Raw genomic sequence first — 13,427 nt, forward strand, 5'->3', positions numbered from 1 at the left:
GTAGTCAGGGTAAGAACATCATGCTTCCTGGTTGTAAAAATATGCATTGTCAATGATGAGTGATAATTAGATAAAGCGGTCTAGTTAGAAATACACACACACACACACACACACACACACACACACACACACGCACACACACACACACACGACTATTTACACACAGCAAATTAACTAAATGGCAATGTAATATTTTCAAATACACCAGAATATACAATAAAAACAGCATAAAAGAACAGATATTTTCACACTAAAATTAACAATATTCTCCCAATTCTTTATTTATATAGTTATATTTTTAAACAGTATACTGTATTTGAAATTGTACAACAAATTATGTTGTACTTTGGTAAGAAACTTCAAGTTAAATAGCAAAGGACTATTTCATGTATAATTTTCTTTTAGGACTATTAACAAAATAATATTTCTCATTGTAGAGTTTATCAGCTGAAATAGGATAAAGTAAGCCTGCACGCTCTTAACATTAAGAGGTTAAGGAATTGCATGGTTAAGGGATGCCTAAATACAGATATCTCCAACAGAAGACAGTGTCTGAAACAAGAGCTCCATTTCTCCTTTGAAGAGCAGGTACCCATGCCTCATTCTGGGGCTTTGACCTGAGGTTTTTATTAATTGAAGTCTTGTGGTCATGCTTCTCAAGCTATGATTTGTTTCCTCTTTCCCAACCTTCATCCTGATTCAGATTAAGATTTCATTTTCAAGCATGGGGTACATAATGGCCTTGGCCAGCTAGTAAAGCTATCTCTTCACAGAGAATAATATCCCTGCTTAACAATGAGGTTAAATAATTATTTTTAAGCTGTGGGCTGCCATTACCTGACTTTGAAATGACTGTGGTATGATTAAAATATAATTGCATTGCTCATGAAATCAACCGGAAAGTGCCTGTGCTGTTGTTTATTGTGACTGTATCAGAATAGTTCAGCACAGACAATACGTGAGCATGAGAACGATGAATTAGCTTTAATTTTGTGAATGACAAATGATCATTCACTGAGGTACGATTAAAAGACAACCTTTAATTCCCTAGCGTTAGTGTATAAGGGTTGTTTTCTGTTGACATCTGGATACTTAGGGGTCCTTTCCTTAAATTTGTTCATTCTGATCATATAAAATAATAATTCAATACTTTTTGACTGTACACAAACACCATCAACCTATTAATTGTAAGAAAAAAAAATGTTTTACCACCCAAGGGGTTGAACTGTTTCATGGTGAACTTTTTGACACTGCACTTTCATTCTGAGTATGCACCTGAAGAAAAGTTTAAGTAAAAAACGGGGACTAAATTTTTATATGAGGAAATCGCGATGTCAAAAAAGGCAGCTAAAAGTCAGATTATTTATACACTATTCCATTTGGAAGGCATGATGAGTGATTTGTTTTACTTTTGACTTAGTTATGTAAAAATAAATGTTATTTTCAGTCACAAGCAAAAGAAACTCCCGAATTAAAAAAAAAGCCTTTAATACCATCACATTCTACTACAGTGTAAGAAACACAAGGTTTAAAATAAACGCCCTTTATTCTCCCTTTACGTTAGCAAAAGTTAACCATGCATTAAGACTTCCTCAGATAACCTTTATAGATCATTCAGAGAAAAAAAAAAGGTTGTTGTTGAACTAATAGTGTTTTATTTCAAACTTGACGCAGGCACCTGTCTGGCACAGGTGCAGCCAATTACACAAACCTTCCTAACTTACTGGTTTGTAAAGATGAGCGAGGCAAATACAGACAAGGGCCTTGGCGGGGGTGGGGGGGATATTACAGGAATTAGGCTAACCCTTTCTGAAATATCCCATCTTACCAAGTGTCCCTTGGTAAGAAAATGAGAAACAAACTTGTGAGGCTGTGCTACAAAGCTGGAGTCAGAGACGTGCCTGGCGGGGGAAATGAATCCAGCAGAAAGTGCAGAGGGGACAAGGAGCTTTTGCAGCTTCCTTAACAGCTGCTGGGTATTCCTTCCAGCCCGTCGGAAGCAAAGTTCGCAGTTAGGTGAGCTGGGAGCGGGCTCGGCTGTAGCCTCCATTCTGGTGAGCTAGGTTCTCAGGGTTCCCTGTGAGGCAAAAGCAGAAAGGCAGAGGCGGCCAGCATCGGGCGCCGCAGCTCTGTCAGCTCCTGGGAATGGAGACTTCTCGCACCATGTACTGGCCATAGCTGTGCCCCAGGACCCCAGATGCACCGTTCGTTTTCCCCAGACTGTTTCAGTGACCTGGTGCGCAGTAAATGCCCAGATTAATTTTCTTTCGATCCTCCACCGAGACTTAAATATCTACTGCCCTATCTTTAGCTCTCCGCCCTCTTCGCCCTTCCTTCAGATGCCCCTGCCAGCAAATGCCTCAATTTGCAGCACGGGGCACAGAGTCGGTTTAATGGTTTAATATGCTCCAGAATTCGCTGGTCAGAATTACTCGCTGAGGGATGGCTCGAAGTCTCAGCCATCTCTGCATTTCAGCCCCTCCACTTTGCAGACAGAAATGCATCAAGGAAAGAGCGACCTCGACGACCCTCATCACCCCGAGGCGAGATTCTAGGTTCCCCGGTTCCGCTAGGTTGCAACCGCATCCCCCCTGGCTCCGCTGCTGCTGCAAGCTCGGTAAGAGCCTGAGAGCTCCAGAGTCTCCCCGGGTGCTGGCCCCTGCCGGGCATGCTCAGTGAGCGTCCTGGAAGCCAGCTCTCCCGGGGCCGGGATCGGTTTTCCAGGTTTTCGAGGCTGCCGAGGGACGCTGGGGAGGGGAGGCTGGAGACAGTCAGCGCCTTGTTCGGCGGCCCCTCCCGCAGCCTCTGCAGCCTCCCGCACTGCAAGATGCTGGCCAATCAGGACCCCGGGGCGGGGCTTTGGCCGTCACGCCCTCCCTCTGGGCTTATTGAGAGTTATATCAAGAAATTCAGTTCAGAGAGAGGAGAGAGAGGAGAGGGAGAAGGAGAGGGGGGCAGAAGAGAAGGGAAAGCGGAGAGTACGCGAGGTAGGAAGGAGAGCCTCAGTCTCCGAAGCGAGAAAGAGCTCACGGATTAAGAATTTGTCGGGCAATTGGCACCCCGGGACAACAGCCAGAAAAATCAGCATCACCCAACTCTGACGTTTCCTACCAGAAGTTAGAGACTTGAGCAGTATTGCCATCGGATGCAAATGGTAGGCTGGTTGCTGTGGGATATACTCCCGAGCTGAAGAAGTGCAACTGGATGTGGTGTGTGCTAAATACCAGAAGAGCCCAGACCCTGTGGGTAATAGCAGTAGCGAGGAAATGTGGAGAGAATGACTAACGACAAATCTGTGAATTTGTTCTCGGGAGTTGCTAATTTGCCAGCCCGAAGCCACACGTTTTACAAGGAGGAAACGTTTTGCTGCTTCTGAATTCTCCCCAAACTGGTGCTACCAGATGCATGGCTTTCTATGTGTTGGAACAAATCCTTCTTAACTGCAGCCTACCGGGAAAGGGGAAAGGTTGAGGCAACTAACGTAAGTGTAAAGTTTCGCATGCACAATGGGAAATGCCTTGTTTAGTTATGTCCTCGGTGTAGACGGAGGGGTGTTTGTAATTGGGTAGCCGGCTGGGGCAGAGCTCACCTACTGGTCTGTATCTGCAACCCCACCTGCACCACTCTGCTGGAACTAATCGCGGGCATCAGCTACTGTGCAGCCTAATGCAGATAAGATTAGAGCCTGGGAACTGACCAGTCCTACTCCAGTGGGGAGCTGCCTGAAGCCTTGCGCCCATTTAAACTGCAGTTAGAGGGGCATCTGAGCGGAAGTTCTCTTACGTGTGTTACCGGGTTGCGGTATTTATGTGTAGCAAATGTTACTAATATTATAATGAGACACCGGATTAAGAAACTGCGTTTTTTTTCCCTCTTGTATGCGCGGTAGAAAAATATTGTGATGTTACATAGGAATGTTGGCTGTGTTTCCCTTCCATCCCAGCACACTGGTTCACCTCGGTGACAAGCAATTGTCTATGATCATACGTTTTTTTAAAAGTTTTAGTGTGTTTATTTATCTCGATGGGGGCAATGTGGAAGCATGGAGAAAAGAGAACAGGCTCTGAGTAAGAAATGTGAAGTCTTGGTTGTGTGCTTTGAGGCAATGAGAATACGTAGTGGCCAGTGACTATCGCTTCTGCTGCTGCTGCTGCAGCATGTCCGGATGCTCATTTCCCAGTAAGGATGGATTAGAAGACAGTTGAAGAACTGGGAGGAAAGAAAAGCAGTCTTTTGAGAGGAAGGGATGACTCAGTGTGACAGAGAAGAAAACACATCATATCTAACATGTGACAAAGCAGTTGGCAGCAATCATAGCTAAATACTTGAGGTTTTTCACTTCCACCTCAAACAACTGGGGGAGGTGGGCTAGAGACCAGGAGGTGGGTAAAGGGGGGAGGGGAAGAGCCGAAGAAGAATTCATGCTTTGAATTAAACAGCCCTCTCAAAAAAAAAAAAAAAAAAAAAAAAAAACAGTGCAGGGGAAATCCAGGTAAAAATAGCTGCTGTCCTTAATTCAAAAGTAGATGAATTTCATTTTCTCCGGGCAAAGGCAACAAGCAAGGGATAGTCGGTGTTTTTGGCCACAGAGTTAAGTTGTAAACTGTGGCAGAGCAAACTGCCATGTTTACTAATATGCAGTGATAATGTGGTTCAGTGTTTTGTGACTGTGTTTTCATTTACTGGAGAATAATATTGTCTGTACAATTGTGTTGACAGTGGCTGTCTCCAAATAAGAGATGAGATGTAATGCCTCCTCCAGTCCATGCACACTTCCTCTTGCAATTCGTGCATCATTCCTCAGTGGGAACCTTTAAACTCTAAAATCCAAGAAAAGAAAATAAATACATTATCATGGACCTGAGGGATTTTTACCTGTTGGCTGCTCTGATTGCCTGTTTAAGGCTGGATTCGGCAATAGCTCAAGAACTTATTTACACTATTAGAGAGGAATTGCCTGAAAATGTGCCCATAGGAAATATACCAAAGGACCTGAACATTTCTCACATCAATGCTGCCACAGGGACCAGTGCCAGCCTTGTCTACAGACTGGTTTCTAAAGCCGGGGATGCCCCTCTGGTAAAAGTGTCCAGCAGCACCGGGGAGATTTTCACCACCTCCAACAGAATAGACAGAGAGAAACTCTGTGCCGGAGCCTCTTATGCTGAGGAGAATGAGTGTTTCTTTGAACTTGAGGTGGTGATCCTCCCCAATGACTTTTTCAGGCTGATCAAAATCAAGATCATTGTCAAGGATACCAATGATAATGCCCCAATGTTTCCGTCTCCTGTCATCAATATTTCCATTCCAGAAAACACTTTGATCAACAGCCGCTTTCCAATCCCGTCAGCCACAGACCCTGACACAGGCTTCAATGGGGTGCAGCATTATGAATTGCTAAACGGGCAGAGTGTTTTTGGACTGGATATCGTGGAAACTCCAGAGGGAGAAAAGTGGCCGCAATTGATTGTTCAGCAGAACTTGGATCGAGAACAAAAAGATACCTATGTAATGAAAATCAAAGTGGAGGACGGAGGCACCCCACAGAAATCCAGCACAGCCATACTGCAGGTCACAGTTAGTGATGTGAATGACAACAGACCCGTGTTTAAAGAGGGTCAAGTCGAGGTGCATATTCCAGAGAACGCTCCTGTGGGGACCTCTGTAATTCAGCTCCACGCTACTGATGCAGACATAGGCAGCAATGCTGAAATCCGCTACATTTTTGGTGCCCAGGTCGCCCCTGCAACCAAAAGACTCTTTGCTTTAAATAACACAACTGGGCTGATTACAGTTCAGAGGTCTTTGGATAGGGAAGAGACAGCCATTCACAAAGTGACCGTGCTGGCTAGTGATGGCAGTTCCACTCCTGCCAGAGCCACAGTTACCATCAATGTCACAGATGTAAATGATAACCCTCCGAACATAGACCTCAGGTACATTATAAGTCCCATCAACGGCACAGTGTATCTATCTGAGAAAGATCCAGTCAATACAAAGATTGCCCTAATTACAGTTTCAGATAAGGACACAGACGTGAACGGCAAAGTGATCTGTTTTATTGAAAGAGAGGTCCCATTTCATCTGAAGGCAGTGTATGACAACCAGTATCTGCTAGAGACCTCTTCTCTGCTGGACTATGAGGGCACCAAAGAATTCAGCTTTAAAATCGTTGCCTCTGATTCTGGGAAGCCCAGTTTGAACCAGACTGCCCTGGTAAGGGTTAAGCTTGAGGATGAAAATGACAACCCACCAATTTTCAACCAGCCTGTAATTGAGCTGTCAGTTTCTGAAAACAACCGACGTGGGTTATACTTAACAACTATTAGTGCTACAGACGAAGACAGTGGGAAAAATGCAGACATTGTTTATCAGCTTGGACCGAATGCCTCCTTCTTTGATCTGGACAGAAAGACAGGAGTTTTGACAGCCTCCAGAGTCTTTAACAGGGAGGAACAAGAGCGGTTCATTTTTACAGTAACTGCCAGGGACAATGGGACCCCTCCCCTCCAAAGCCAAGCTGCCGTGATAGTCACTGTTCTGGATGAGAACGACAATAGCCCCAAGTTTACTCATAATCATTTTCAGTTTTTTGTGTCTGAGAATCTGCCAAAGTATAGTACTGTGGGAGTCATCACAGTGACAGATGAAGACGCTGGAGAGAATAAAGCTGTGACTCTCTCCATTCTAAATGACAATGAAAATTTTGTCTTGGATCCCTACTCAGGAGTCATCAAGTCAAATGTCTCCTTTGACCGAGAGCAGCAGAGTTCCTACACTTTTGATGTCAAAGCCACTGATGGAGGACAGCCGCCTCGGTCCTCTACTGCAAAAGTAACTATCAATGTGATGGATGTCAATGACAATAGTCCGGTTGTGATTTCGCCACCATCCAACACCTCGTTTAAGTTGGTGCCACTCTCAGCCATTCCTGGTTCTGTGGTTGCGGAAGTTTTTGCAGTGGATATTGACACTGGAATGAACGCTGAACTTAAGTATACCATAGTGAGTGGGAACAACAAAGGATTATTTCGGATTGACCCAGTAACAGGCAATATCACTCTAGAAGAAAAGCCAGCACCGACTGACGTGGGCCTGCACCGTCTAGTGGTCAACATAAGTGACCTGGGGTACCCTAAGGCTTTGCACACCCTTGTGCTAGTATTTCTTTATGTCAATGATACGGCTGGCAATGCCTCGTACATATATGACTTGATCCGCAGGACTATGGAGACCCCACTGGACAGGAACATAGGAGATAGTAGCCAACCCTATCAAAACGAGGACTATCTCACCATCATGATTGCCATCGTCGCGGGGGCCATGGTGGTCATAGTTGTGATCTTTGTCACTGTTCTGGTGCGCTGTCGCCATGCGTCAAGGTTCAAAGCAGCTCAGAGGAGCAAGCAAGGTGCTGAGTGGATGTCCCCAAACCAGGAGAATAAGCAAAACAAGAAGAAGAAACGGAAGAAAAGAAAGTCACCCAAGAGTTCTCTATTGAACTTTGTAACTATTGAAGAGTCCAAACCCGATGATGCAGTCCACGAACCTATCAATGGGACCATAAGCCTGCCTGCTGAGCTTGAGGAACAGAGTATAGGAAGATTTGACTGGGGACCTGCACCCCCAACAACCTTCAAGCCTAACAGTCCTGACCTGGCCAAGCACTACAAATCTGCCTCTCCGCAGCCTGCTTTTCATCTCAAACCAGACACTCCAGTTTCCGTGAAAAAGCACCATGTCATTCAGGAGCTCCCTTTGGACAACACCTTCGTTGGGGGCTGTGACACGCTTTCCAAACGCTCCTCCACTAGTTCAGACCACTTCAGTGCCTCAGAGTGCAGCTCCCAAGGAGGCTTCAAGACAAAGGGCCCCTTACACACCAGACAGGTAAACGAGCACCTTTACTGGTCTATAAGTACTGCATACAAGTGCCCAGTCAACCAGTATTAATGTGCCAGTGTGTCTATTGTTTTGGTCTAACTTTAGCCAAGTTATAAGGAGGAAAAAAAAACTTGACCCCTTTTCTATTCCTCTGGGGCTTAGTCAAGAATTTTTAGAACAGCTTTGAAATTTCTGAGAATTATTTAACCTCCCAGTTTCCTTCAAATGGCAAAAGATGAAAAGGGGGAAATTATTCCAAAACGTCCCAAGATAATGTTTGCTCAAGAAGAAAAACCATCCTGATTTGCCCAATTCTGCTCCTGGGGTTTCCAAATTGCCTGCTTCAAGATTTTCCCATTACCTTTTGATCTAAAAAGTCACCTTCAAATCTCAAGTTTAAGTGATATTTGGAGGTCTGATACCAATTATGCTGGAGCTGTGGTTGCTAAAGGGGTTAATGTTTTTTTAGACTCTTTAAAAAAAGAGAGTAGGATATTAAATGTACATCAGCTGTGAAGCACATGATTGTTGATTGATTGCATCTAAGCCATATAGGAAGTATAATCCTTGCTTTCAAGTTATTTTATTGTAATATAGAAAATTGGGTCTTTCTCAGAAAGATTTTCAGTGTCCATAACGGCCAAATATGAAAATGAAAAAAAAAAGGAATGCTTTGTCTCTAATATTACTAATTCATAGGGAAAAGAAGGAATCCATTGTAAATACTTCTTCATCTTAGTAATGCATAAGTGATCTGTCATAACTCATTTTAAACTGTGAAATACGCCATATGAAGAGGGATTAAGAGGCTGAGAAACTCATATTTCAACCAAATCCAGAATTAGTTTTTCTTAGGTCTAATAATTCCTTGTTAATAAAGATTTAAATGCAGCGCTGTCTAATTTATTTCTTTGGTGCTTGTCTGTTGCCACTAAGTTTGAATGTCGATAATAGCCTGTAGATGGCACTACGGTATCATGTCCCTTGTGCTGGCCAGGTGCCAGTCCTGCAGGAGCTGGGAGGAGGGGGAGGGAAGGCTCAAGCTGGTAGTACAGCCAAAGATACCTTTTATTTAATGATAGTCCCTCTGTAGCAACCAGCATTTAAGTTCATTTGCTTGCTCTTCAGTGAGTTGCTCTCAGCACATCAACTTTCTAGGATTTTGGAAGCCAAGCTCCTTCTGTTGTTAGGAGTCCACCTCTGCTGGTGGCCCATGCACCCACATGGCTAACTCTTAGGAACACAGGTCTCAGAAAATCAAGAGAAACACAATTCACTTGCAGAGTTGTCTTGACAGTCATTGGCGAGTCTTTGGAAAAGCAAGAGGGTTTTTTTTTTTGTTACTGTTGTTGTTGTTGTTTTGTTTATTCCTAAAGTTGTTGTAGAGTAGTGTATCTTACAGAAACTGTTTCCCCTTTTTAGATTCAGTAACTGCTCTGTAATGACTTCGAGGCTTCATGACAATAAGGTATTATAAAAATGATTTTGTCAGTGAATCACACAGGTCCTCCATGAATATTAAGTATAATGCCTATGGTTATGAAAGTAAAATCTTCATTTGAAATATTAAATAATAAAGCATTGTAGACACACATATGCCTAAAGCTGAAATGCACAAGATAAAAAGACCTAAAATAACAAATCAGTTTTGAAGTACCAGAGGAATCGGTTAGGTTATTAGCTATAAGTGGAAGTCAACAGTACAGCTTAGTTTCATACCAACCTTATCAGCATTTGAGAAGAGAGCAGTGTTTTAAAATTTTAAAATCATCCAAACATAGCAAAGTTTTTTAAAAGTTGTTAAATAGTTCATTATGGTAAGAAAAATAATTGATGAAACTAAATGATCTTAATTAAGAAGTTGCTATATCAATGAAAAAGGAAGAAAAGTTTTGGTTTTCACTTTATTAAACTCTATACTGTTTATTTGTGGTATGACAGCATTTTTATCATTCCTTGAAAAAAAAAAAAACTAGTGGAAACTGAAACTTTTCACATGAGATCAGAAATTGCTTTCCCATAGAGAGTTACCTGTCTCCTTCCCAACATTCTCACTTCTTTGATGTCAGTGTCATGGGTGTTGCTAGTGAGGTACAGGCCAACACCTTCTGATTTTCCCCACCGTTATTGAACTTAAATACGATACAAAACATACATGCTAGTCAGATGTATTTCAACAAAGCTTTAAAAAGATTTTCTGATGAAGCTTTGTTTGTCTTAAAGACATTTGTTTATATGACATAATCTTTCTCTCAGGATGCTGAGTAACTCCCTAATGGAAACTACAGTATATTCCAGACACACATTTCAACCATGAGGCATTTTGTGGCTTTCTGGTGTACATTTTGATGTTGAAAAGTAGCTGTAAATTCAATCCCATGATAAAGAGCTATTGAAATAACAATGCTTATATCTTTTAAAAGCTTTCACAATAAAAAATAAAAATGTAATAAACATACTTGAGAAAATAAATCTTGGAAGTAAGTAGAGAGGCAATGGGAGTACACCAAGTCATAGATACAATGTTAGGGGGGAAAGGCTATTTCCTGTGAATGAAAGACATAAATTATATATAGCTTCTTAAAACTGTGTTCACTGAATGCTGTGATAATTCTCTAAGATAGTTTTTTAAAACTAGAACAAATAGGTGTTTTTATTTCTTGTTTAACACCTCTGTTTCAACTAGTAGCCTTTATACAAACTAGAATTCCGTAGTTTATGACTTTAAAAATGTAAATTTTATTACTACAAATTCTTTCAAGTAAATTTATATACTAATACATAATATGTAAAGATTTTTTTTTTGGTAAAGTGGGCATGATTGCCTTTAAGAGGACTTCTTTTTTACTTCATGGTGCTAGTTGCGGTGTGGAAAATGCAAGGATCTTGAATAAAAAGTTACCAAATTTAAGTATCACGAGTTTGTATTGTTCATATGAAAGTGCAATGTCTGGTTTTACATCCTGAGCTGGTCTGTGGTGCAGTGACCCTATTTTGTCTGACACACTCTCACTTGCTATTTTCCTGTGTGTTTACAGGTAATGCATGAGGTCATTGTAATTTCCATCTCTCTATTGTCTCTATCTTACTAAGCCTTTTTAAATTTCAGTATCACAACCCTATCATTTAAATTTCAGTATAACAACTCTAACATTTAATAATTTAAAAAGTGTCCTCTGTGTTCCCAGATTGAGAATTTACAGTTTTAAGCAAAGGATTGTGTCTCAATTACTTATCAGTTAAGGATCAAAGCAAAATTCCCTGCTGTCCATTGCAAAGGTGTCAACAGACTAAATTCCAACTGGTCACTTCAAAAAAACGTTCCTTCTGTTTTAAAATAGTCCTATGTCTCAGAATCAATACAGACTCTCTTGAAAGAGGGTTGGGGTCTGAGATTCATCTAGACCAATTCTGATGCATTGCATCTGGGTCAGACTTGGAAAGGTACCCAGTTAGCAGTTTCCTATGTGACATTGCATTCTGCTCCGATGAGTTCCATCCTTTGAGATTCAGACTTAGCAGATAAGGACAAGAAATGATCTCCTTTCCCTTTCATATTATCATATCCAACAGTCCTGTTTTTGTACATCTCAACTCTGCCCATTTACTGACAGCTGTTTTATTGTAGCTGGAGGCTTTATAGTAAGCTGTTTAGTGCTGTTTCCCAACTTGGTTGACAGCATTTGGGGAATTAATTTTCTTGGTCCCATGTGCTTTGTTTTCTCTAGCAGGAGGGCGGGAATAAATGAAAATGTTAACATAAAGAACAGTGATCTATTTACATTTGACAAATTCTTCAAGTGCTCAAACAATCTGTATGAGCTGCACCAGAGTTTGGTTCTGGGTAAACAGTGATACTTAATTTTCTAAGTGAAATGCTCATTTTAGAGCTTAAATATCTTGACTTTAACTGTTTATGCTTTACAGTATTTGCTCAGATGCACATTTATAATGTATAGATTAAAGAATATATACATTGAAAATGTGCAGACAGGCTATACTCAAGCAAGTGTGTGTGCTTTTACAGTTGCAAAGGGAATTGCTTCAATTCCCAATCATTTAGGATACTATATTACATTGGTGAATACTTTTCACTTTTGAGTAATCCACCACAATCAGTACTGCAATGTTATTATGACATGTGGAACACATAAGGCAGTCACAGTGCTGATCTTTACAACATTCAGAAAGACACAAATGCAATTGAGAGTGAAAGGAGCAAATGGGATCTAATGTGAGGCCTGCAGATACTTCAGCACATTTCCAACTACTGAATTTGAGAGTACAGAAGTGGTCATGACTATGCAGTAGGCACATTGCAAAAAATGTCCCCACCTCAAAATCTAATAAAACCGTGATTTGTATTGCTATACCGTCTCCATTTATAACTTATTTTGGTTGTAATGTCAGTTTTCATATTTAGGAAATAAAAGATAACCCCTTGGAGACTGATTCAGACTTCTAAGGTAAAGATGGGTTGATCATTCATAGTGGCTACTCGTCCTCTTGGATTTTTAACAGGGACATTTGATGTTTTGTTTGTGTTTTGGATTTTTTACCCACTTGATAGTCAGTATACTTTGTTTCATTCATTCCTAATAACCTTAAGGAAAATAGAAACAAACAAAAAACTTCATTGTATTAAACAGGATTTTTAGGGTGTGATTACTTACAGAATATTTATTAGCATGCAGGAAATTTCTATAGTTAAAATAGTCTACTGTCCCATTTTCCAGATTTAATGCAATCATGACTACCAAAACCGTGCTTTTTTTTTTCATGGTTCTGACTAGTCATGCCCAAATTGTGACAGAACAGTTATTGGCTTATTAAAATTACCTTGCCTCTCAAGGGATATAGTTCAGTGAGAGATCACTATCATAAAGTGTGCAATGCTCATATTGTAGCATTGCAAAATGAAAACAAAAACCTTGGAAATTTTTTAATTGTGACAATATTCCATTTTATTTTGATATATGAACACCCTCTCTATTTAATTGCAAACTATAAATTACTTGTTAACATTGCATAAATTAAAAGTCATAAAATAGAAAGCCTAAATTGAATGAAAGAACTCAAGTTTAGAATGAGGTTTCTTCACAATCCATTGTGATTTAGAACAAATCTGTAAATTATACTGTAAATACTGCAAATGGCATTTTAACGCATTATTCCTCAGTTACATTATTTTACAGACTAAGGTATGAGAATGATGTGTTTAGATCATATTTCTGTACAAGTGCAGTTTCTGCAATTACTTTTATTCTCCACATTCTTCATTTTGTAAGTTCCTTGGTTTGAGGACACTGGTATTCTATCAGGTGCCAAAAGCTTAACCTTGTATTGTTCCATCTGTCTGAGGCTAAGTGTTTGTGCAGATTGGTCTGCATATCCCGACTTGATGTTTCTGGTTTGGCTTAGCTAGAGATAAAGGCTTAGTGTTTGTGTATTTATGAACAAAACAGAATAAAACAAGGCCAAATCTAGTGAACTGTTTACTGCTTCTACTTAAAATCCTCAACGTGTAAGCCTGTCTGCATGAA

The 13,427-nt window shown here is 40.8% G+C and overlaps 1 protein-coding gene across 5 annotated transcripts in view; it reads left to right on the plus strand.

Annotated features, from left to right (window-relative positions):
* Positions 1–2,894: 2,894 nt before the first annotated feature.
* Positions 2,895–13,427, plus strand: part of Pcdh9 (protocadherin 9) — a 563,648-nt gene continuing 553,115 nt past the window's right edge. For 4 of the 5 annotated variants that reach the window (XM_028883016.1, XM_028883015.1, XM_028883017.1 and 1 more), the window contains exons 1-2: positions 2,896–3,481; positions 4,720–7,890. In XM_028883016.1, the coding sequence (XP_028738849.1) occupies positions 4,855–7,890 (3,036 nt within the window). In that variant the 5' untranslated portion in view covers positions 2,896–3,481; positions 4,720–4,854. Of the gene's footprint in view, positions 3,482–4,719; positions 7,891–13,427 lie in introns of all 5 variants that reach the window. The other variant, XM_028883014.1, reaches the window with a different exon arrangement.

This window comes from Peromyscus leucopus, chromosome 9 (genome assembly GCF_004664715.2).
Source record: "Peromyscus leucopus breed LL Stock chromosome 9, UCI_PerLeu_2.1, whole genome shotgun sequence".
NCBI lineage: Eukaryota > Metazoa > Chordata > Mammalia > Rodentia > Cricetidae > Peromyscus > Peromyscus leucopus.